Source organism: Protomyctophum parallelum (assembly GCF_964188405.1).
Source record: "Protomyctophum parallelum genome assembly, chromosome: 14".
NCBI lineage: Eukaryota > Metazoa > Chordata > Actinopteri > Myctophiformes > Myctophidae > Protomyctophum > Protomyctophum parallelum.
The window spans coordinates 18,883,963-18,909,442 of record NC_139709.1 but is presented as its reverse complement, the minus strand read 5'-3'; the positions used below and the strand labels follow the sequence as shown (position 1 = coordinate 18,909,442).

The 25,480-nt window shown below is 42.8% G+C and overlaps 2 protein-coding genes across 2 annotated transcripts; both read left to right on the top strand.

Annotated features, from left to right (window-relative positions):
* The first annotated feature begins 455 nt into the window (after nucleotides 1-455).
* Nucleotides 456-20,548, top strand: LOC310870775 (vang-like protein 2). The gene is made up of 9 exons (XM_083782079.1): nucleotides 456-526; nucleotides 7,830-8,209; nucleotides 9,958-10,075; nucleotides 11,184-11,384; nucleotides 11,693-12,099; nucleotides 15,003-15,136; nucleotides 15,691-15,826; nucleotides 16,373-16,616; nucleotides 18,137-20,548. Exons 2-9 carry the CDS (start codon nucleotides 8,124-8,126, stop codon nucleotides 18,395-18,397), a joined length of 1,587 nt encoding a protein of 528 aa, XP_083638205.1. The 5' UTR covers nucleotides 456-526; nucleotides 7,830-8,123; the 3' UTR covers nucleotides 18,398-20,548.
* Nucleotides 20,549-21,051: 503 nt separating this feature from the next.
* On the top strand, nucleotides 21,052-23,357 carry fcer1gl (Fc receptor, IgE, high affinity I, gamma polypeptide like). Its single transcript, XM_083781340.1, has 5 exons — nucleotides 21,052-21,232; nucleotides 21,502-21,602; nucleotides 21,997-22,029; nucleotides 22,869-22,898; nucleotides 23,232-23,357. Exons 1-5 carry the CDS (start codon nucleotides 21,178-21,180, stop codon nucleotides 23,286-23,288), a joined length of 276 nt encoding a protein of 91 aa, XP_083637466.1. The 5' UTR covers nucleotides 21,052-21,177; the 3' UTR covers nucleotides 23,289-23,357.
* The last annotated feature ends 2,123 nt before the right edge of the window (nucleotides 23,358-25,480 follow it).

Genomic DNA, 25,480 nt, shown 5'->3' with positions numbered 1-25,480 from the left:
GGCTAGTTTGTTGTCGAGCAACTGGCGAGCAGACAATATTGTACACATTAATATATTAATCTGGACAACAACACCACCTACATTGACCGTGACGTTGACAGAGCAGAGAGCAGCCTGTCATTTACTCAGTCCACATGAAAGAAAGTAAGATTGTGTTGGTGTAGTGTAGTCATTCGCCAAGAATAGATATATTAAACTTGAATTACTTCTCAATGAATAGATAAACCTTGCTAGTTGCTACGTTTACAAATAGAATAGAATATCTTATCCAGACATAACGGGCTAGTTCATTACACGCACAGTAGATTATTGTTTTCTCCATGACTACTATAATAACGAATCACAGCGCGAGCGTCCCTCCAGGCTATGGGATTCAGTCTACCTTTGAAGAAAAACCTCGAGGGAGGCCGGGGGAGGGGCCTAGATGAATTGGGGGCGTGGCCAGCGCACCGATGTTACGGTTGAGTGAAAGAAGTGGAAAGTGAGAAGAACACCTCTTGAATGGACCTGGTGGAATAATAATAAAGTAAGTAGCATTTTGGTGTGTTCAAACTGTACCGTAGCGCTGTGTGTCCGGACAGTATTTTGTACCGAATGTTAGACGCGAAGTAAACGGGAAGTTTTGGGCGGGGGGTCTCACGGTTTCTTTCCCAAACAATAGTCGTGAAGAGACGCTGGCTGTGGTCGCAGGGAAGTTTCGGACCCTCTAATAGGCCCTATTGTTGTTCTCTCCCCACCGAGGCCACGTAGCTCTCTGGACACATTCTTCTATTACGAGGGGACACGATATACATGTTTAAACGTGACCAGAGGAATGGAAAAGGTACAACAAAGGGGTCAATGAAAGCATTGGGATTTAATGGAGGCCTAGCGTTGCGATCTTTTTTAAGGGAGAGAGAGGTATGTTGGTGCGGGTGTCCATCCATTCATTAGTTTCAGCAGAGCGATCCATTCCCGAGAAGGAAAAGAAAGGGGGTGAAAGCGAAACGATCTGTGGGATCATTGGTTTTGGTGGTACGCGACACCCCGGGGCCTGACGCCCATTGTCTCCCCACAAGCCCCTCCATATGAAGAGCTTTTAGAAATCTCACCAAAATCTTAATTTTCTAGTCATTGCTAAATGATAGTTACAACTACAACTGATGTCTAGTCTTCTGTAGTCCTTTTGTGGCCTTGGCTTTTGTTCAATTATTGATCAGGATTCTTGATAATTGCTGCCTGAGCCTGCCTTGTTTCAAATACTGTTGTATCTGTATGTGCTGCTACATTATGATACAATTTTTTTAGGATACAGTATAGCACACTTTATCATACTGTATCCCATACTTTTACATTGTATCCTAATGTGCCGCTACATTGTATCCTAATGTGTGCTGTTGCATTGTATCCTAATGTGTGCTGCTACATTGTGTTGCTTTGCTACATAAGTGACACAGTTCAAAGGGAACTGTAAATTCACAGACCTACATCACAACAGCAGTTTAGCCCTCCAAGCAGAACCCAATGGTACTGAAGTTTCTGACATTTTTGACGACACAGACCATTGGGTCCTGTTGCAGCAGTATCCTGCCACCTGGTACACGGACATAATAAAACATAAACATTTACGGCCTGTCTGCGCTCTTTGACGACTTTTTTTCGCGTGAGGGCTTCTGAATCTGTGAACTATAAGTACCTATACATGCCGCTGCGAATATCTCCTGTGGCGCGGAAGCCGTTAAGTATTTTTAATCTTTGTTTGACCGATTTGGTCGCTTTGATTCTTCTCTTCCTTCCTTGTTTATTGACACCTCATTGTACCGCCTATCTGGCTAGCTAGTGGCGCTATAGCTATGACAGAGCAGATCAGAGGCAGGGACGTAGCCGCACAAGCCAACCGCACACCGGGAGGCGGTACAATAAACGGTAAACAAACTAGAAGAAATAAAGCGACCAAATCGGTCAAACAAAAATACTTAACGGCTTCCGCGCCACAGGAGATATTCGCAGCGGTTTGTATAGGTACTTATAGTTCACGATTTCAGAAGCCCTCAAAGGAAAACAGGCCGTCAAACGGCGCATATTTATGTCCGCGTTCCAAAATTCCCATACGAAAATATGAACAGGGACCCTACAATAAAGCGACATCAAAATTTCAGAAAAGCTTTATGGAGGGTTCCGAGAGGGGCTAAACAGCAGTTATGACTTGGTAAGATTTTGGTGTTTAAATGTACAGTAGGCAAAATATTGGTGGTGTGCATCATCAGCACTTAAGCAAGACCATGTAGAGGGTCATTATTAAGATCTCACAATTTTGTCTAGTTGACTTGAACCTGTATTTGTTTATTCATTTATTTAGACACATTTGGCACGAAATGTAGTCCTTTCAAACCCATTCTTCATCTGCTCCTGCAGACTTGAGATTACTTGATTGCTTGTTGTACAGGAGGAGTAGTTCCTCTGGGCTATTGGCCAAGACAATATTGCCTGTGGCTTTCTAAACAAGCCGGCGCAGTAGTGGCCTGGCTTCTGGCCCATAATATCTGATACTACTGCCCAGTGCCACCTCGTGTCATTGGAATACTGTTTTCCGATGTGGTGACAGAGTGCTTTATGGGCTGTTATGTAGTTTTGCCCCCTCCAAATGAAATCACAAGACTCAGCAGAGGACACACAGCCTTGTTGTTTCAACCACACCCTAATAGATCAGTACACAACAGACACACACACACTTCACAGTTCACACACAGTCACACCTGCTCCATTTTGCTGGCCATGTGGGCGCAAAGGTTGACGGCAGCAGTTGTCTTTTGAGACTAGTTTTCACCGGCTTCACTGCGTAGAGAACAGTGGGTGGTGGTCAGTGTGTGTGTGTGTGGCCTTTGTACAGTGATCTGCCCCTTTCCCCGCTGGAGCGGCAGAGTGCATGCTTATTTTCACAGTTGGTATTCCAGGCCCTCAAATGGCTTTAGGATGGAGCATGTCATTTCAGAGATGGCCCAGATTGCTTTTCTGCCGTGGCAGCTGCTGGCTCACTTCCAGCAGCTTCTCAGAAAATATGGGGCTGGTAAATTTAAAGACTGAAGACAGAATCAAGTTTTTTGGCACAGTGGAATGTGGATGATGATTTGCACTGTGTTTGTACCATTTGTTTGCAGCGTAATGGTCCCCTAAAACACATGATTATGAGACAAGTCTCCTCTTAGAAGTGGCAGGATATATGGCTTGGTCTTTTACTCTTTTCCAGTCATTGCACACACAGAATACATTTATCATCTCTCCATCGGGTAATGAGGTGTGCTTAATGGTTTACACTCCCTCGGCCAAGTGTTGCCTTCAGCCATGGCACTAGTTGGCTAGCATCAAGGCAGACATCATGTGTCTAATCTTAGACCACACAGACACAGGCTCAGTCAGGTCGCTTGATGGGTTGTATAGCTAGCTGAATACAGTTGGATTCATCTCTCTTGTGCAGAAAAGGGTGAACAAGGTGGTGATTCGTGTAAGTCAGGCTTTTGCTGTCAGAATGATTTTATCAGGGATTTATTTTGATCAGGAACACGGATACAGGGACATGGTTAATCTCCTGAAGTGCTGAGATCCCCTGAAGTGCTGAGAAGACCGTAGCGATGACATCATTGTTTATTTTGTTAAAGATGATTGGCCTATAACAGGGCTTTACTGTGCTGGGAGGGAGGAGCACGTTTAAATCATGGCCCATGGTGCGATGACAGCCCTACAATTAATGCAGGACTAACAACAAAAGACTAAATTATAGTACGTAACTGTCAGTTATAGAACACAAATTACTATTGCAGAAACAAAATCACACATTGAGGAATTTGAGGCAGACAACTTAAAAACGTCTGCACATGCACAATTTATATATAGAACTAATGAACGCCTGAGTGCTAGATGTAATCATGTAATTTGTCTTTAATAACAGGGCAGAAATCTTGTATCTATGTCTAAAACATAGTTTTGTTGGGAACATTTGATCAGGAAATGAAAATAAATTAACCTATGTTCCAATGGAGTTATTAAGTGAGTCTCAACACTTCTTAATACTTTTCATTGGTGAAATATTTATAAAACTTATAGACAGACCCCTGGTGTCAGTATATGCAAGAAATCTCTTGCATATGTTGCCTGGCCGAGCGGTCCAGGCACCTAGGCTGGTAATCCAGCTGTCGCAGGTTCGAGTCCCGATCACGACGGCCTTTGCTGCGTGTCTTCCTGCCCATCTCTCTCCCCCTTTCCTGTCTAACTACTGTAAAAAATCTATCAATAAAGGCAAAAAGTCCCAAAAATATCTTTAAAAAAAAGAAAAGAAAACAACGGGTCACATCGTGACTTCTTTCCACAGCAATGCAATATGACATACGACATGTCATATGACAAGGTATGAAATATACATGATGAAATATGGAGATATAGGAGGTTTCGGCCCGACAGTGACGATTATGTACGCTGGTGGTCTACGTTGATGAACTGAGTCCCAGTATAGTTCATTAAGTAGGCCATAGGACGCTAGGATGAATGGGAAGGAAACATTATCCATCCTTCCACCAGACCACACCTTGTCAGATCAAGTGTTCTGCTATATCCTCCTCAGCGACAAAAGCTAACTGACAGATGGACATATTCTGAGCAAGCGGTGTAGTGCAGTTTTCAGTTGATATTGTATTGTTCTGTGATGTAAAACAGGTACAGTAGCATGGCACACTTCAGCATTTAGGGGTTTGAGAGTGAGACCACTCATTAAAAGTGTATTCACTCATGGTAATTTATAATGTACAGTATGCTGCGTTTGGATGAAAGCATCCACCAATGTACTGTACTGTACTGTATTGTAGCTGCCTGTCAGGCCTACATCTGCCCAGCTAGGTACTTACTTAGTACTTAGCTGGCAGAGCTATAAACGTACTAGCGATCTCCAGTCTCTTTTGACGCCTGTGCTTTTATCGTTATACAAGTTCACCTTTAGACCTTTGTCTACATGTGAGAGGGAGAGAAAGAGTGAACGAGTGAGGCACTAGTAGATGAACTAGTGATTTACTGATTTTACACACAGCATTTTGACAGCCACATATGTTATACACTGACGCGCCTAACAGGAAAGATCCAGAAAATAACTAAGGATCATTATTTCCTTTTGTTATTGCCTGATTTTTCTTGTTTCTCGTGTGTCCATAATGTATATGCCTTATCCAAAAGTAGTGGTAACATATAGCCTGAATGTTTCAACAGTGAGTAGTACAAAGAACTTGACTGGAATGGATATTCCTATTCACAATCACAATCCACTGTTTGTGAACAGTTAATGGCTGCCATTGAATCTTCTGTATTGCTGTCATGGTAATAGCCATGCGTAAATAGACTGAAAAAGCTGATTCATTGGAACGACAAAGACATCATGTGGTCAATTAAGTAAAATTAAATTATGCTGGAAGCTATCTTGACTATGCCAAATATGGGTTCTATGGCTTGATAGCAAGTGGTCTTTCTATCCATTCAAGCTTTGTGGTCTGGACTGAGTTCTTATTAGCATGAGACGGGAGCTGTTGGTTACTGGTTGGCTGTCTAGTGGTGTATGTGGTCTGTTGACACATGCTGAAGCTTGATTTATACTAATACCCGTGTCGCGTGCCGAAAATAGACGATCTACAAGCTCACAGCGACTCGTGCCCGTGAGATGCCGTAAGCTTGTACATCATCTATCTTTGGTGCACGATACCGTAGCATAATCTGGTTACAAGTCTAGATGTACATTTATACAAACAACAACACTTGGCTCTTGTCTGAGTAGCATGGCAGTCTAGTGGGGGTCATACCTATGTTCCCCAGGTTCTATGTTCCCCGGCCCGGGTTCTATGTTCCACACTCACCAATGCACATCACCACACAGTGACTCTACCTCCATGTCCCAATCAAAGTCAAACAACCACACCCACCCTTTATCAATTAACCAGCATATGACAGCCCGACATCAATCAAGTAAACACTTTGTTTGTGGGGTGGGGGCATCATCTCTTAAGTTGTGGAGGGGCGTCATAAGGTCAGATCCCCATGGCAACTGTCAACCACCAATCCGCCTCCAGCTGAACACCTTCTTTCATCCCCATAGCAGCGAAGAGGCCTCCGTCACCCGGGGGACGCGGGTAGCGTGGGAGGGAATGTGAGATGGGGGGCAAACAAGTATGGTGAAAACACAGTAATCCAATATGGCTGTCATTGTGTCTGGGGCTAGGCAGTTTACTGGACGACAGGGCTCGCTATGTTTTTGTCGGTGTGACAACTGACCTGGAAGACGTCTATTCCAGCAGGCTCTGATGACACTGTGGAAACGTCGACTTATAGTGGGACGCCATATCTGCCATTAGCACAGAGCGATGGGTACAACATGACGTCAGGGTTATTAGGGACTGGGGGACAGCTCTGTACCTGGATGTAGACATTGGGCCTCACTTAGCAATATTGTTTTATAACAAGTTATATGCGTATTTGTTGTTTCCCTGTAAATTTATGCCAATAATTAAAGATTACCACAAGACTACTCCAAATTTATAATGATGAATATACTGTAATTGTGCCACAAAGATGATCCTAGCCAGTCATCCACTAGATAATTTGGTATAGAGTACACTATGAAGGCAATGAGGCACCCATTTCAAAATAATAACGATAATGAAAATAATTTAGTTTGGCTGTAAGGTACAAGAGTTATTTGTCAACATTACAGTTCTGGCCCAGGCGGTGGCGTAACCGTCTGGGCACCCGACTGGTAATCCAGTCGCAGTGTGCCGCGGGTTCGACTCCCGAGCCCGACACGGCCTTTACTGCATGTCTTCCCCCATCTCTCTCCCGTTTCCTGTCAGCCTACTGTCTGTCCCTTAAAAAAAAACAATAAAAGGCGTAAGCCGCAAAAAAAATCTTAAAAAAAATTAAAACATTAGAGTTCTCAGTTTTGTGAAGTCATCATAACTGGCTGATTAGCGAGCCCTTATACATTGCCAGTTGCCACTAGTAAAGCTATGGAGATGCACTTGATGGTTACTGTAAAAGCACATGCTCCATGATAGTTGATGCAAATAAACATGTCTTAAAAACGTAAGTTCTTGACAGATTGCGTCGTTTTGTTTTATCATTTTAAAAGTGACGGAGACATAAAAATGCATTCATGTAGTATTTTGTAATCAAGGATTTGTTTCTAAAATGCTGCATTTAACTGCTTTTATTCTTTACACGGAAAGCAGTTTTCATGAAAAAGAAATGTCATATGTTTCCAATGAGACACAACACAGTATTGTGAGCCATGTTGGTCACTGCACTCCCGCCTCCATGTTCTTGTGTGACTAAAACCAAGAAGGCTGGGTCAGACACGATTGGTTCCATATGGTTCATGACTTGCATTACAGGCGCAACAGCTACTGGGAATATCGCTGATGCATACAAATGGTATGGGGGGACTCTGTATGTGTACAGGGGGTTTTCGGGAACTGGCCTCGTGTAGCAAATCGGACGCTAACCTAGTTTGTCACTTAAGAAACTTCGTTAGCTTTCAAAGCTGCAAGAATTGGCTGCTAATTCGGTTGGGTCTTATCTGTCAGCTGCAGTGATGTTATGCAGAGGTGACCATGGCCGTGTTTGTGAAACAGATAAGCTGTATATGTGAGACTTGACCACTTTCAACCTGGTGTCTGCATTTTGGGCATGTCATAGGCGAAACCTTTCAAAACAGCCTTAGAAAAACAAGCAGCTGTAACAGCTAGAAGATTGCTTTGATTGTATTTTCACCATTCTTTTGTGTTTTGTCACTTACAGTTTCTATTGTTTGTTTTCTCTCCCAGGTCCTGGCTAACTCGGCGCTCTCCCACCTCATCTCTCACCTCTCTTTCTCCTGACCCCCCCCCTCCCCCTCTCCTCCGGACTCCCCCTCTCCTAGCCCCCCTCCCCCTCTCCCCCCTCCCCCGTCGTCGGCCTCCAAGATAGATTCCCTCAGGAGTAGGGTTGACTTGCTCAAGCTGCCGCTGGCGCTCTCTGCCAAGTCCATCACTGAGCGCAAGAGCCAGCTGGGAGGAGGAGTGGGCGAGCAGCCCCGCGGCCCCGGAGGAGGTGGAGGCAGGATCCGTGGAGCCCGCTCAATGCCGTCTCGCGACATGGACAATGAGTCACAGTACTCTGGCTACTCCTACAAGTCCTCGCACTCCCGCGGCTCCCGCAAGCACAGGTATGCACATAAGACATCCGTTTCACTGTCTTTCTCTTTGTCTCCCCCTCTCTCTGTTAAATACACACACACACACACACGGGGTGCCCGCTGGCCTAGTGGTCCAGGCGTATACCACAGGCTCTGGCCTGACAGCGTGTCGCGTGGTCGAGTCCCGTTCATGACGACCTTTGCTGCATGTCTCACCCTGTCTCTCTCCCAATACACACACACACACACACACACACATTTAAAAGACATCTGCCTCTTTACTCTCCGATCATGTTGTTGCTAGGGACAGCAGATTAAAAAACAAATCAAAAACATGTATTTATACAGTGTGTATGTACAGTACATATATATATATATATATATAATTTATTACCTACCCTCTGTTGCTTAAAAACTGACTGAAAAGATGCAGACGTGTCTCCCTACAGGTTGTCAGAAGGTGGTCTCAAGTTGTTGAACTAAGCTCTTAAGATATTAAAGCTGCAATCTTTATTTTAATGAATAAAACATTATTTAACCAACCTGTATGGTAAAGTAGTTTAACACAGTCATAGGGTTGAGGGTGGTCTCCCCACACTTCCATTGAGAAACTTACACCCTGGTGTCAGGAAGGACACCTACTGGTTGGAGTGGCTGGAGTTGTTCCGATACCAGTACCAGGTATCGGTGTCGGCTAGTCTGCCAGTCTATGCCATCATTCCCATTCCACATCATTTATCACATGATGATATTTAATTTACAGTAATATTTTGAATCTTTCAGTTGATGTTGCATGACTGTTTTATACTGTACTTTTTGTATTATAATTTTAACTTGTAGCTGCACTTTAACAATAATTATTAATGGATTCTTTATTTTCTTTATTCCTATACTAGTGGTTCTCAAACTATTTAATTTCAAGGACCACCATAACTCTTGACTGTGTGCTAATGGCACCAAATGGACCCATTTGTACCGTCTTCAGTTATAGACCCTGTAATGGTCCATTTGGAACCCCCTCAAGAAACACTGAGGGTCCCTGGACCCTACTTTGAGAGCCACTGTCCTAGATTTGCAAGTTATAGGAATCTCTGGCATCTCTAGTAGCCTTCCCGTAACCTCATGAGCTCAATATCTCCCCTGGACAAATGTGGATTCCCTCTTAATGAGCATCATATACTCTTTTATTTCCCACACAGGAGACCCAGGACATAATTCTAGGTGTTAAAAGTTTCAATTACCTCACTCCGTTGAGAGAGGACATAAAATGGGTAGTAGATTGTGGTTAATTTCAGTGTCTGGGGAGTAAAACGTTGTAAAATTGTAGTATTTTCACTCCAACCATCAAATCTTTTAGGTGTCATAATTTGAGGGCTATACTGTTAAGCTCTTGTCAAGTGCCTGCCTGTGTATAGCCCAGTTTTTATATACCACCGCACGTACTGTATGTACAGTGCATGCCTAGATAAGTGTAATGGTCCGTTGCACCGCATTAGAGTATTAAGCTGATGTTGGCTAGTTCCTACCTGTCCTTGGAGCAGACTGCTACACACTTGTAGGCATGTCGGCAAAAAGCCTGGAAGTGGTAAAATGTTGCAGCTAATATAAGTAAGTCAGAATAGAAACGTTATCGTTGGCACATGTGGAAATTAGCTTTTGGCTTTACTGTGGTAGAATTAACACCAGATGGAAGTGTAGCGACACAGGGTCAATCAGTTGTTCTAACAAACCTCTAGTCTAAAGGCTTATGTTTTCTCCTTTCTGTATGCGTCTGCTAGGAGGGACAAGCATCGTTCAAAGAGTCGAGACGGCAGCAGCCGTGGGGACAAGTCCGTCACCATACAAGCTCCTGGAGAGCCACTGCTGGACGCAGAGTCAACCCGCGGAGATGACCGGGTCAGTCACTTGAGCGTGTTAACTCTATTAAAATTAAGTCGTCAGTGCCTAGAGCACCGTGGTCAGGAATGACCACAAATTAAAATTAATGCCGTTACATTTTGGGTGTGGTTAGAATGTTTGTTTTGTTTACTTGCCACCATTGGTCATCTTATTGTATTCTTAAAATGTAATTAGTTTGCTGGTACGATAGTGAAAGTAGCTTATATAAACTGTGTCTCATGAACAAAAGAACATGGTTTGAGAACCAATGAGAAATATGTACAGTGAGTGCACATTTTTACAGCGTATGGGGGGAGGGAGAGAGAGAGAGAGAGAGAGAGAGAGAGAGAGAGAGAGAGAGAGAGAGACCGGAGCTAAGCTCATGAACCACTGGACAGATGAGCACCAACATTATTGTACACACTTCTGGCCTGGTAGGCAAAGGATGTTATAATCCAGAATTTTGTAACATGTCAGTATTTTTATTTGGAAGTTTATACTGAAACATCCCTTCACTGATGAGGCATCATCAGTTGTGGCATCACAGCAGTCTGTGATGCCATAGAAGATGACTGATGTCGTAGACTGGCCACATGAAGTCCTACATCCACATTGAGGCCAGGCCATTAATAGAACCATTTGTTCTCAGTCATAGTAGTTGACCGGATGTTCACATCAGACCCTGTGTAGTGGCCATACTGGGCTGGCCAGAGGCTTGGCCTGGCCCAAACAATTACCATACTTTTAGGCTCAAACCCCAAAAAGGTGTCATTATACGCCTAATATCCTCAAAGTCACATCCAACAAGCTTTAAACTGAGCCGATTGGACCTTCCGTTTCAGAGTTAATGCCCAAAACATCTTGAAAACTGGATACTTTTGCAGATTTTTGATCTGCGATTTCAGATTGAGTTTTGTCCATTGTCGCTCCGTCGGACAGCGACAAACTAAATATACCCGAATAAAGTTAGACTACTTAGCATACATTTTGGGCCTGGCCCGAAAACGTCGGGTAGGGTCGAGTTCGGGCAGAATTTGAGAACTCTACTAGTAGTGGTTAATAGACTCCACACACACACACACACACACCATGCTCATTCTTTCTCTCTTTCCCGTCATCCTTACAGGATGACAACTGGGGCGAGACCACCACGGTGGTCACGGGTACGTCGGTGGACAGCGTGTCCAACGAGGACCTGACTCGCGTCTCCAAGGAGCTGGATGAGTCCACGCCGCTGGAATGCAAGCGCTTCCTGGGCCCCGTGCTGGGCTGCTGCCTGAGCCTCTTTGCCCTGGTCACCCCTCTGGCCTTCCTGGTGCTGCCGCAGGTCAGTGCTACTGGACAGGAACTAAGTACATTTATTTGAGTAATGTAGCCCTATTTAGATTTCTTGGCCATTTGAAAATACAAGCTTGTAAGATTGTAGATCTGCTATTTTCAAAGATTTTATACATACAACTTGTGAAATGGGACCCTCTGCATAATGAGTACTTTCTACTTTTAGTTACTTTAAGTACAGTTTGATACATTTTGTACTTTTACTAAAGTAAAAATTGAACAGTAGTATTTCTACATTGCAGTATTGATACTTTTAGTGAAGAAGTGTAGTAAATGTTCCCCACCACTGTGCCACAGGTGCTGTGGCGTGACGCCCTGGACCCGTGCGGCACGCCCTGCGAGGGCCTCTACGTGTCGCTCGCCTTCAAGCTGCTCGTGCTGCTCATCTCGTCGTGGGCTCTGTTCTTCCGGCCGCCGCGCGCCACCCTGCCGCGCTTCTTCGTCTTCCGCTGCCTGCTCATGGTGCTGGTGTTCCTGTTCGTGGCGTCCTATTGGCTGTTCTACGGCGTGCGCGTGCTGGAGCCCCGCGAGAGGGACTACCGTGGCATTGTGGAGTACGCGGCGTCGCTGGTGGATGCGCTGCTCTTCATCCAGTACCTGGCGCTCGTGCTGCTGGAGGTCAGGCACCTGCAGCCCGCCTTCTGCCTCAAGGTGGTCCGCACCACGGACGGCGCCAGCAGGTTCTACAACATTGGCCACCTCAGGTCGGTTGGCTGTGATGCTGCATACAATTTAGACATTTAGCAAACGCTCTTAACACGTTGACGGCTTTAAATTATTATATCCAATATACAGAGGCTGCCGGGATTGTTTAATTACCTTTGGAGCATACGCCAAAGTATTTGTGGCTTTGATCCATGAAAATCTGCTTGAAAACACTCCAATGGGCCCAGGCCGTGGCGTAACGGTCTGGGCACCGGACTGGTAATCCAGTCGCAGTGTGCCGCGGGTTCGACTCCCGAGCCCGACACGGCCTTTACTGCATGTCATCCCCCCCATCTCTCTCCCGTTTCCTGTCAGCCTACTGTCTGTCCTTTAAAAAAAAAACACTCCAATGATTTGTTATTGAGCCGACAAAAAAGCCACTTCCTTGATCCGGTCAAGGACTGTCTAATGAGGACGAGAAGCGAAGACCGTACGGGCGACGCCATGTTGCTCCATGGAAGGAAAGAACATGTGCAGTTGAAACCTGGAAGTTCTACAATGTACATGCCAAAATTTGTGCACATGCCGGCTGGACCAGCTCATAACAAACATTATTTATGAACAATTGAGACCTTTGTCATATAATCGGTTCAGGAATATAAAAGAAGACATATCACAGGTTGTTTTCTAATCACTTACTTTTCGATGTGCACAGAGTGCACAGTATATAATTTTATCCGAAGATCTAAGCAGCAGCAGGTATCGTTTCTGGGTCCGAAGTATCGCGATATTTGGCTGCCAGACAGGAAACGGTGGTCTCGCGATACTTGGCACATTTAGAAAGGTACTTTGTGCTCTTTAGATACCATACCTCTATAAAAATTACAGTGTACACATAGAAAAGCAACACATCAGACAATAATGTGTTACATGTCTTCAGTTATTTTCCAGAAGTGATTACTTTACAAAAGGTCTAAGTCATTCATAAATAATGTTTGTTCATGAGCTGGTCACTGAGCTCTCATTGACTCCAGTGCATTCTGCCAAACTTCCAGGTAGTTTGGCTTCCATGAAAGTGTCATGGCGCAGGCCAGTCACGTGACCACTTCTCTTCCTTCTCAAAGCTTCCTTGGATCCGGATCTTAGTCAAAGAGCAAAGCGAGCTAAGATTGTCTCTACATCCTTGCTCAGTTTGCATTGGTCTCAGTTTCCCAGAAGCCCTTGCAAGCTGGCGGTTGGTTGATTTCCGCTTACGTCATCATAACACGTCCGCCACGTCACCAGGTCCGCGACAAATCTGCTATTTCTTTTAAATTATTACAAAACGGCGAATTAAACAAATAAAACAAAAAGCAGGTTTAGCGTATTATGCAGCAGCAAAACATGGATTAAATAGCGTGGAAAACAGTTATGCAGCAAACCTGTTAATCCAGAGCGATTTACAGTGAGCAGGAATTTAGCAATAGAAATAGTCATCAAGAATCATAACTATGTAAGCTAAGAACCTAACATCCGTCTTAACAGTAGAATATCTGTACATTGAAACTATGAGAGTTACACTATAGAGTTCTATGTCTTCATAGCATGCTGTCTAAATGACATAAATTCAGCCTTTGCATACCCTGTAAGGTCGTCGAGGCTAGGGCAAGTGCTGCATGATGTTTCTTTACAAAAAATTGATGGAATGTATGGAATAATATGCACGTGCAGTTTTTGAATTGTGTTTGGTATATTATTCCTTAGTAGAAATGAAACTTTTAATAGTAGAGCTCAAACGATGCCAGATCTTTTGGTCCGATCACGAGTGTGAGTGCGATCACGACTGCTAGACGTTTTGACCAATGTTTTGTCGAAGAGTGCAACATTTTCTTATCATTGGAAATAACTTCTCATTTGAGAACATGAGTTAAATAAAGATAAACACAAATAACCTTTTGCTATATGTATTGCTAAATAAGTCCATAATATAACATAAACGGAACCTATATTGAAATGCCCAAGATGGGGACGCCAGGTTGAAAGGGGTTCAAATCAGGACATATCGATGTCATAAGAAATTTCTAATATTGGCTGATGTGACTGTCTGGCTGTCAAATGAGCGGTAAAGTGCATGTATGATCCAAGACAAAGCGCTATGTCATAGGGGTTTGTCTTGGATCACACATTTTCCCGCTCCGAAACCACATTTTTCACAATCAAAAAAGGAGTGCTTACTGCTGAAATTACAGTCAATATTAGCCTTTTGTGTGCCTGGTTGTGGAAATTGGCAGGGGGTTGAATTACTCTGCTGGAATAGACTAGACGTGTCTGTGTGTAAATTGGCATCATTCTGTATATTTGTATTTTTTAGGCATGTGTATGAATACTAAGAGGATGAATCAGAGAGGAAGTGTATCCTCATGAGAGTGTTTTTGTGGGGGTGGGTCCTTAAGGCTTTCTCCTGTATTTATTCCTTTTTTGTGGGTAGCGTGTACAGGCAGCACAACTATGCTTTGTCTGTTAAAGCTGTTGAAACCTCAACACATTCATCTGTCTGACAACTTAGACATGAATTTCTGCAATAACCAAGCCTTGGTAAAATCTTCAAAATGATCAGTGATTTGGTTTCATCGCCCTCTGGTGGGCTAGATTACAGACTTGACAAGATATTTAGTTTAGAGTGAAAACAAGAGGAGGCCTAATAAATCCATTTGGATTGCGGTGAACTAATTATACGGTTTAAGTGATTAAAACGGTTAATTAAACTAAAAGCCATTGATTCTTTTATTGTGTTGGTTCAGTGAATGGTTAACATTTGACCTTGTGTACGTCTTTACAAATCTGTTTTCTTGAGCATTGTTAGAAAGTTGAGAAAGTGATCTTGTGCTTTGCATAGAGTGGAAGTTGCACTGCAAAACCAATGCTGCCAAATATTGTTACATTTTATTTATTAATATTGTGTCCATATTTCTTGTATTTTCAGTATCCAACGGGCGTCTGTCTGGGTGCTGGACCGTTATTACAGTGACTTCACTGTCTACAACCCAGCCCTGGTTAACCTGCCCAAGTCCATACTCTCCAAAAAGATGACCGGCTTCAAAGTGTACTCCCTGGATGGTAAACTAGAGCGCCACACCTCTCATGTCATTTCTTTACAATCGGATCAGTTGGTTGCTCTTTAGAATTTGAATGCGAGGTCAGCAGCTTATTGAGATGCTATGGCTAATATAAGGAACAGTAGTCTGTGAAAGTGAAATACTGTAGTCTGGGGTCTCCAGATGGTGGTTCTGTTCTGTACATGGTACAGACTACAGAGACATAGTATTATGTTCATTGGAACTCGGTACAGATGCGTCATTACATGTACACTGACACACATGGACAAAGGTGCTTCTTTTCAGTGAAAGGCAACCATGTTAAGACATACACGAGAAAGATGGCCTCAGTCAATGTATGTACATTGAACATTCTAAACAGTTTTACCACTCATTTCATCCATTCCTCCTAGCCACTCAGTACAATCACTTCTTATTATTGGAGTGATGCTTTCTTCAAGGAAATAAAGTGTGCTCTGCTGTGGTATTAATTGCAAGTTGCTCTGAAGCGTTCTGAATGCTCCGGCTCACACCGACTTGACTGTCTCATTCTATAATATGTTATGTCTCTTTCAGAGAACACCACCAATAATTCCACGGGCCAGTCCCGGGCCATGATAGCAGCCGCTGCCAGAAGAAGAGATAACTCCCACAACGAGTTCTACTACGAAGAAGCAGACTACGACCGAAGAGTCCGCAAGCGCAAGTCCAGGTCAGACCCAAAAAACGTGTTCATTAATGTGGTGCTGTTTGGTAATTGCCTGCCACTAGAGACCACTGAGACACCATTTAGTTCAGTGGTTCTTCACCAGTGGTCCGAGGACCACCGGTTGTCCTTAAAGTGATTCCAGGTGGTCCCCAACTAAATGATGGAGAGTTGGTAACCAAATGTAGCCTGGCTCCAGCCCTGAATCGCTAGCCACGCGCGAATAAATATGTTCTGGAGATTCAGTGAAACAAAATGAAAATTCAGTGTCAGGCTAAACCAAATGGATCCTTTGGTTTCATTTTACACTCAAGAGTTACATTTGTTATTGTTAAACATCTGCATTATTTAACTTACAAAAAGTCTACACACAATAATAGAGAATGTAGAAGAATTATTTTTATCAACATTTGCTATGGTACCAACATCAATACAGCATGGATCAACGTCTAAGCTTAGACCGCTAAAAAAAAGGTTCATTTTTAGTCTAATAGCCGACTATTGCTCAGTGGGATATTGATGCCTCCAGTTGTGTCCGTGCCCTGACTCCAGGTTGGTGGTAGCCGTGGAAGAGGCCTTCACGCACATCAAGCGGCTCCATGAGGACGAGGTGGCCTCGTCTCCAAAACACCCGCGGGAGGTGATGGACCCGCGGGAGGCGGCCCAGGCCATCTTTGCCCCCATGGCGCGCGCCATGCAGAAGTACCTGAGGACCACCAAGCAGCAGCCCTTCCACAGCATGGAGAGCATCCTCACCCACCTGCAGTTCTGCATCACTCACAACATGACGCCAAAGGTAAGCCACCTTATCATTTATCTTATTTTATTGTAGTATTTGTGTGATTTATGCCCATATTTTAGCAGCTTTTAGACCTGTATTAGAAAAGATTGCCAGACATCCAGCAAGACAGGACAGGGTCTAATTACAGCATGGCTTCCCTGTGCAGCCAGTCAGTAATTGGAAGTACAGTCTGGAGCCGCATGGAACCTGCGCCATGCTGTCAAAAGCGGGAGGGGGTTCCTAACTTCCTACAGTGCTCTGATGTCATCAATATCACATCCAAGGCTAGATTGGCTGCTCATTGGCCGCTGCAGTTCATTGAAGCGACCTATATCGCAGGGAAGGTGGAAGTCAAGTGGAAGTGCGGAAGACACACTGCCACTCAAAGTGACAAAGTTGAAAGGAGCTTTATTGGCATGAGAAAACAAACGTTTACATTGCCTCTGATTGGCCTACCGAACGTCCCCTTCTGTGACACACTTTTTTCTCTTTATCCTTTCTTTCCATTTCCATGAATAATACATTAACAGTTCTACTGCTTAACACGCTTTACCCGCTTTTTAATCAAATATTCTACGCTGCCGAGATTGTTTTATTACCTTTGCAGCATACGCTGAAGTATTTGCGCTTTTGATCTGTGAAAAACCGCTAGTAAACACTTCCTTGATCCGGGTCTCAGACAAAGAGCAACATTTTTGTCTACGTATTAGTTATAGATTATATATATCGTTTGATAATATATTATGAATATGATTATCCTTATTTACATTATCCTTATTTTATTTTCTTCTCATCCTTTTTTATTATTTCAGCCAACTGCTTTGAACACTAGGCTTTATGTTTGTTTGTCTGTTTGCGAAGTGAAGAAAAAAAGTCACCCCTATGTGAACTGAGTGGTGCAACTCCCCTCGCCCCCATCTCTCTCTCTCTCATTAGCAGGCAACAGTGCAGCACTATCTGTCTCTCTGTTATTGGCACAACAGCGCCCCTACTGGTACTAATAGTCACACTGGTGCTCATTAACGTCACATAGGCACATAGGTGAACCAACACATTGGGCTGTATTTTGCGTGTCTTAAGTACCAGGTCTTATTCCCTAACTTGAGTAAACTGAAGACCTGGAGGCGTGATCAATGCTCTTTGGCCACTCAGAATAGCCAAATGGCATTGATCACGCCTCCAGGTCTTTTGTTTACTCAAGTTAGGGAATAAGTCCTGGTACTTAAGACACGCAAAATACAGCCCATAGACACATAGGTGAACACGGACATTGCTGTTCCTTGGAGTGGTTGCACCACTCAAAAAGTGCATTGGAAACAGAATGTTCATCACTGAAGCTGTCATAATGTTTCCACTATGAATAAAAATAATATAAAGAAATGTGTGTGAAATCTCCCTATTTGGATAAAATGTTGGGAAATACAGACGGCTCTAGACGGCTGCCTCTTTCAGTACAATTTTTTTTTAAACAAAACATCTCTTGATGATGATAATTGATGATAATTGATTACTAATGTCCTTACTGTCTCTTCCAGGCCTTCCTTGAGCGCTACCTCACCCCTGGTCCCACCGTGCAGTACCAGCGGGAGAACGGCAGGGGGCGCCAGTGGACCCTAGTTAGCGAGGAGCCTGTGACAACGGCGCTGCGCCAGGGCCTGGTCTTCTCGCTGCGGCGCCTCGACTTCTCGCTGGTCGTCACGGTGACACCGCTCCCCTTCCTGCGCCTGGGGGAGGAGTATATCGACCCCAAGAGTCACAAGTTTGTCATGAGGCTGCAGTCGGAGACCTCTGTCTAGACACACTTGGCGGTGAGGAGAAGGGAAGAGCATCCCCGTCCGGTGTTTCAAGGTGCATCCTAAACCGGTGGTTTCTCAAATCACTTTAATTTCAAGGACCCCCACTTTGGTTTGCATTAGGCCACGGACCTGCATAACTCTGGGAATGTACAGATGGTTCCATTTGATATGTTCACTCTACGAATGTGTAAGGGTCCATTTGGTTCCCAACTATAAATAATATAGCCAGGGGCCTCCTGGATCCCCCTCGAGGACGGGCCACTTTGAGAACCATTGCTTTAAAAGCATCATCATCCGATGCCTCACGGTGTCTTCCTGCTCAGTTGTGGAGCTGTCAGGAACGGGATGACACCACGTGTCCAGGCAATACAACGTGCATATCGGTCTAGAACCAGCACTGAGGAGGACCACAGATGCCACCTCTCCAGGGAAAAATACCCATCAGTAACCATCTTCCCACTGAATCATTAATGTTATCGATCTTTCTTTTGTCATGAAGAGATTGTCATAAGCTACATGATTCACTCCCCTACAAGAAAGAATATCGTTGTTGCCTTGACCGGACCATGTGTTGTAAAGTCTTTGTCGTTAGGTTGCGCTGTAAAACACTTCCCCTTTTTCTTTTGGTTCTAAAGAGGGACTCGAGTGTCTTTTAAAAACAAATGTTGCATTGTGCTGTAACCACTGGACTCCAGGACTGTGATGACTCATCACTTTTAACCACTAGAGGGGGATTGTGTCACACTTCTCGGTTCTTCTTCCTGATGTCTTAAGAATGGACCAATCAAAACACGGCTTTGACTTCAACTCATTACCTGCCAGTGTGTAGGACCTTTTGTTATTTTATTTTTTATGGAAGGTGTGTGTGTGACACTGTGTGTGTGTGTGTGTGTGTGTGTGTGTGTGTGTGTGTGTGTGTGAGACATTTATTATTATTATTATTATAACAGAATGTAGCATTATGTGCATTGACTTATAATTGTCTTGGCATGTCTTCCTGCATCTATTTAAAAGAAAAAAGGAAGTGCTTTCCTAAGTTGTCTCTCGACTGAGGCAATGTTGTATTGTCTCTCATTTCATTCTATGCTGGCCTCTTGGCAAAAAAATGCCCATAAAGACTTTAAAAAATGATATTACTCAAAGATAATATCACTGTTTTTTAACAGGTGTTTCATCCTGATCTTCCTGTTTTTTTTTTACCTATGTATATCATAAGAAAGGAGTCTAGACCAAGTGTTCATAGTTTGACTATGAGCTGACTTCTAACGGTTCCATTTTCTACGCGTTTTTTAAACCCCCTCACCACTACCCCAGACTGGACGTGTGATTGTATTCCTCACTGCACGTCATCGGCAGTCGTAGTAGTAGTAGTAGCATATCACCGCGTTGTGCCACAAGTTGACAAAAAGCACAATACAAATGCTGCCTCTTCCTCCATCCCCCCAGCCTTACAGACGGCGTGTGAAAAGTATCTCTCTTCAAGTAAAGACTCTTGTCAGACAGAGAGCCTCGGTTTTTTTTACCACTTTCCACCACAATGTATGCTAACAAACATGTGATTTTGTGCATGGTTTACGCAGGTGTCCCTTGCCGAACATAGCCGATCTACAAGCTCACCGCTGTGAGGTTGAAGATCTGCTATTTTTGGCAAGCGACACTACATATGAATGAGAACAAAATCAGGCTCAATGCAACATGAAGCTGTACGTTTACTGTTTCAGACACACTATGACTGACTGATGGTTGCTTTGAATGTTTTTCAAATACATTTCTTGTAACAATGACACTAGTACCAATGGACAGTGACCACAACTGAGGTGGATTTCTTTTCGTTTTCTTTCTACAACCGAGCGATCAAGCTGCTTTTCCTTTCTCATGCACGCTAGAATTGTTTGCGGTTCACATTATTTTCTTCTTTTTTTATATACAGACTTTGTTTTTCTATACTTTTTTAAAGGTGCCTAAGTTATGATGATGCAATTTACAGAATGTTTTTACTTTTGAAAAAAAAGAGAAAAGAAGAAAAAAAAGTGGCTTGTAAAGAAAAACAAAATGTGTAGATTTGTCTTGTATCATGATCCTTTTGGTAACTAGCTTGTATAGTGTGTTAGCCATCTTTCCCCCCACTATTAAACCATTTTATTGCATATACACATGATCTGTTTTGTCACTAATTATTAGGACCACTTTTCAACCTATCTTCATATAATAGGTCCTCACTAATAATCATGAAAAAATGGCGCAATTGTTTTGCTACTCGGTCTGTGTCTCATAGGAGGGATGTGAGCAGTTCAGAAACCGCCCTCCAGTGACATCATCGATGGAGAATACAAGCTAATCGAAACTGCAGGCTTTCTAGTCCTGAAAAGTTGCAATGTGAAAATGGAAGCCGAAAATCGAAAACATTTTTGTAAAATCTGCCTAATGATGATGTCCCTTGGAGGATGGTTTCTAAACTACACACAGCCCTCCTCATAGCAGGGCTGTGTGAATCAACTGCAACGAAAAAGCCTGCACGAAGACTACCTATTGTTCAGCAGCTTACGTCTGTAAAGTGTAAAGGCAAGAGGAACTTGCGGGGGGGGGGGGGGGGGGGGGGGGGGGGCTGTGGTTTAACAGCACTTAGATGGACAGAGAGCCATATCATTTCCTGCAGAGCTAACTTTCAGAGCTTTAAATTCAGGGGGTGGTTGAAACCTGACAGAACGACAAGAAAGAGTCCTTTGCGTCTTCTATACACCAAAAGATCCTCAATCTTCTCTGCCGTTCGACCTGACAAGATGTTGTGGCAATGTCTCTTGACTTTCTTTCTGATGATGAACATCAGCTGTGCACGTGAGTTGTTTTTCACCTGGTCATATTCCGAATATTCTGCCATTTTTATTTCTGTATTGTGAGTATCGTCTCATCAGTGGCATTGATGCTCTTGAAATGTAAATGTTAGATGGTCTAAATGGATACAAAATGAGTACTGAATATGTAATGCCTGACAGTGCAACATGGCACCATTGCAACAAATACAACATTTCTAACCCGTATTATATATTTTTGAGGAGCACATTTGGTGAATGATAATGACAATGTCTCCCTTTTTGTGTATAAAGAGGCTGAAAACCTGGTAACTAATCTGAAGTTATGTTATATCCTGGATGGGATTCTCATCTTATATGGCATTATCCTCACCGTGTTGTACTGCAGATTAAGGGTAAGCAGAACTTGTATCACTGAAGACACAACAGACATCATGAGCACTATAGTATACCACAGAATTGCAACATTATACAATATGCAACACAAAACACAATTGGATCATGTAGATTCTACATTGTAGAACATCATCCACTGTTAATGGAGGGTTTTTTAGTGTTACCTGAAATTATTTTATTTGGTAGTTCAAAAATATAGATTCCATACTGACGGATGGTGTTTGGTTAACTACTACTAATGTTTCTTGCAGTTCTTTTTGTGTTCATATCAGCAATAACGTACTCATTTGTGTATTATGTGTTTTTGTGAATATCCAATCATTTATATCAAATGAAAGTGAGACACATTGGCAATACTTCAATCATTGACATTATGGTCCTTATGTTTAACAGATAAAGCCAGTCATCAAAGACAAAGACATTGAGGTAAACTTGTGAATGTGTTTCTCAGTGCTTGCATGAAAACGGGATGAAACGCAGCAGAATTATATTTGAAGCACAAAGAGCTTTTGGCTTACTCTGGTGGCATTACGGACGTATTATTTACATTAGGCTTCTCATGTTTTTGGTTTCTTCTCTCTTTTAAAGAACCAGAACCTACTTCTGCTTTACACAGGCAACGCAATTCAGAGTGATCATTTCCCGTTGGAACTGAAAATGTTATTTATACAAGCGTAGACGGTCACACTTTCCACCAACTTCTCCTCTGTGTACGAAAATAGTAAATACCATATCTAAAGTCTACTATCCATTTATTAGATTAAGCCAACAAAAATAACATTGAATTTGTCACATGTATAGAAGAAATAAAGGAATAGAAAGATTACTGTACGTCTCTAAGAACCCTGCTCAAACTTGAGGATACATCAGAGATGGAAGTCGATGACACAGTATCCAACAGCTGCTATTGTAATGTTAATGTGCTGTATCAGATAGCAAATTACAATTTTACATTTCAGGCCTTACATTTCAAGTGCAAAATCGGAGTAAATGGCATGAACATTAGTCAACACACAAAAGGATACATTGTCACGTAGCATAGTAAGAGTGCAAAGAAAACAATTTAGTGTGTCAAACTTTCAAAGAAACTAGGATACCAGATAAACATCAACCAGTAACATCATCATCTGTCTAAAGAACACGTTATCTAAATAACATTCTTTGCATTTGTGGTTGAGTAAAGGAAATTCCAAACACAAACAAATAATGACGCAACAATTTGTGTGATATCCAGACTTGATGCTTCTGTTGTTTTCATTCCACAGAAGCCAGACCCTGCAACAGGCATCTACCAGGTGAGACTCCTCATTCTAATGCTTAGAGTGTACTGTACTGACGTGATGAAGATGTTCTCTGACAAGTAGTTGTCAGAGAACATCTTTCGCACCCCTCAATAACATTTCACACAACTGTTTGTTTGAACCTATAGGCCTATACTTTGTCGTATGACAAAATAGTGAAAATTGCTTTTTTTTCCTCCATAGTATTTTTCTAATTATACAAAATCAATGAGACTGTAATTCTTTTAAAGTTATTATCATCATTATTAAATGAAATTATTATTATTAAAATAAATATATGTTTAAGGTACTGGTTATAATGACGCCACCGCTCTCTCTTTCTGATAGGGCCTGGCTCCTCATCACGAGGACACATACGAAACCATCAAAATGGACAAGCAGTGATGAAAGGCAATATGTGCTCAAATGTATGCTAAAAATCACACCCGTGTGAACCGAGTGGTGCAACTCCCCATCTCTCTCTCAACAGTGCAGCACTGTCTCTCTCTCTCTGTTTCTGGCGCCCCTACTGGCCCCTACTGGTACATACTGGTGCTCATTAACCATTAATCAAGACATTGCTGTTCATTGGAGTGGTTGCACCACTCAAAAACAACAAAACCCCAATGGTCTAACTTATGTGTAGTATCTAGCACTTTCTAACTTGAAAGGCAATATGTGCTCAAATGTAAACAAAAAACCCCAATGGTCTAACTTATGTGTAGTATCTAGCACTTTATAACTTACATTTGCATCTCTGCTGTCCTGATTTGCTTGTTGTTGCTGTATATGTGTGGTGACAGCTCGCATTGTATCTCCTTTTGTAAACAACAAATGATGTACACTTATCTATTTGCTGTAAAAATTAATAGCCCAATTTAATAATAACAATTATGTATTTGCTGTAAAATAAAATAAAAATAATAGCTTTTGTATTAGATATTCCTTTATTCATCCTGTGTGGAGAATTCAGGTGTCAACCAATGTGTGTCCAGGACCATAACACTACATGCATATATTTGTATGAAAAGATGGGGATTTAGTCTTATCCACTTATATCAGTCTAACGGTAGCACGAAGTGTAATTCACATACATAATATACAACTAAAATATAGATATAATAGATCTGCGGAGAAGTGCATATTAGTACATATCTAACATAGCAGATCAGCTATAACGATCTATAAAAAATGCACCAAGTCTCTGTATGTCTGTACGTGTGTATGGCTGTAATCCACGTAACTCTAGAACCGTTCGCCCCACCAACTTCAAATTCGACACGCGCGTTCCACACTAGGAAATGCAGTGCCCGGTGTCGAGTCGGTCGGACCCACGGTTGTCCAGAACTGCTACAAAAGGCCTCTGCCCGGGGCCCCGGGCTCTGGACCTGATCTCCATATATAGAGCTGTCCTGTTCTGACATCATTCTGACATCTGCGACTCCATATTTGGGCATGCCTGACAAAGAACTCCATATATATATATATAAAAGGGACAAAGCCATAATAACTGGGTGGGGCATGCATTTCCAACTTGAATCGTTCCAAGTAGGCCAGTGCCCAATGGGCTCTGAGGCTCTGGACAGGGCCGCTGGACAGGGACCAAATTAAATTAGCCAATTGATCACATCTGATCAGCCCTAGATCTCCATATATGGAGCTGGCCTTTTTTGACATCACAATAGGGTTCTGACATCTGCATAGACGCCACATTTGGGCATGCCTGATAAGGAACTCCATAAATGGGACAACTTGCACCGTTCCATATAAGCCAGTGCTCAACAGGCACCACTCTAGTTTGATCAATTCTCCCAGGTTTCGCTTACAATTTTCAATGTCCAAAATAGGGACTGTGAAAGTGGTTTTAAGCAGGGCAACATCACAGCAAAAACACTAGAGGGCAATCATACCCATCTCAGATTCACTGAGTGAGACTACTAGCAGCACATTTCACTGTTATGTAGGCATTGTGAATTAAGGAGACCTATTTGGTTGTTGAATTACTTCTCTGTAGGCAAGCACTGGTCCATATGCTATGAGAACAAGATGACAGCAGGCAGTATCACATGGCAACTTCTAAAGTTTATTAAAGGAGTAGTTCACACAAGCCTTGATGTTTTTTTTTGTTTTTGTTTTTGTTTTTTAGCCAATAATTTGATGACCGGATAGGAGACTCTTTTGAGACTCCGGCGGTCATTAAATATTGGCTTAAGAATGAGAAAACAAAACAAATCTCCACAAATTCAAGGCTATGGGGTGTGTAATTGAGAGCAAATTATATTTTGGGGGGTTGAACTAATCCTTTAAGTACATTTTCAGAGGTGGCTGGAGGATATGAGTGGTAACTTCTATGGTGGTAACTGTATAACTCACCCCTTTTCATCAGAAAGTGCAGACATCTCACCGGGTGAGTTATAATATGAGTCATGACTCATGACTGGTAGAGCTAGACCAGGTAGGCCTGTAGGCCTATATTCAGTACAGATACTGGGGTACTGGTTATACTTTCTTCAATGTATAACACTTGAGGCGGCTCATGCATGCATGCCTAAATGCACATGACCCTGTGTCTCACCTTGTTGTATTTATGTACACAC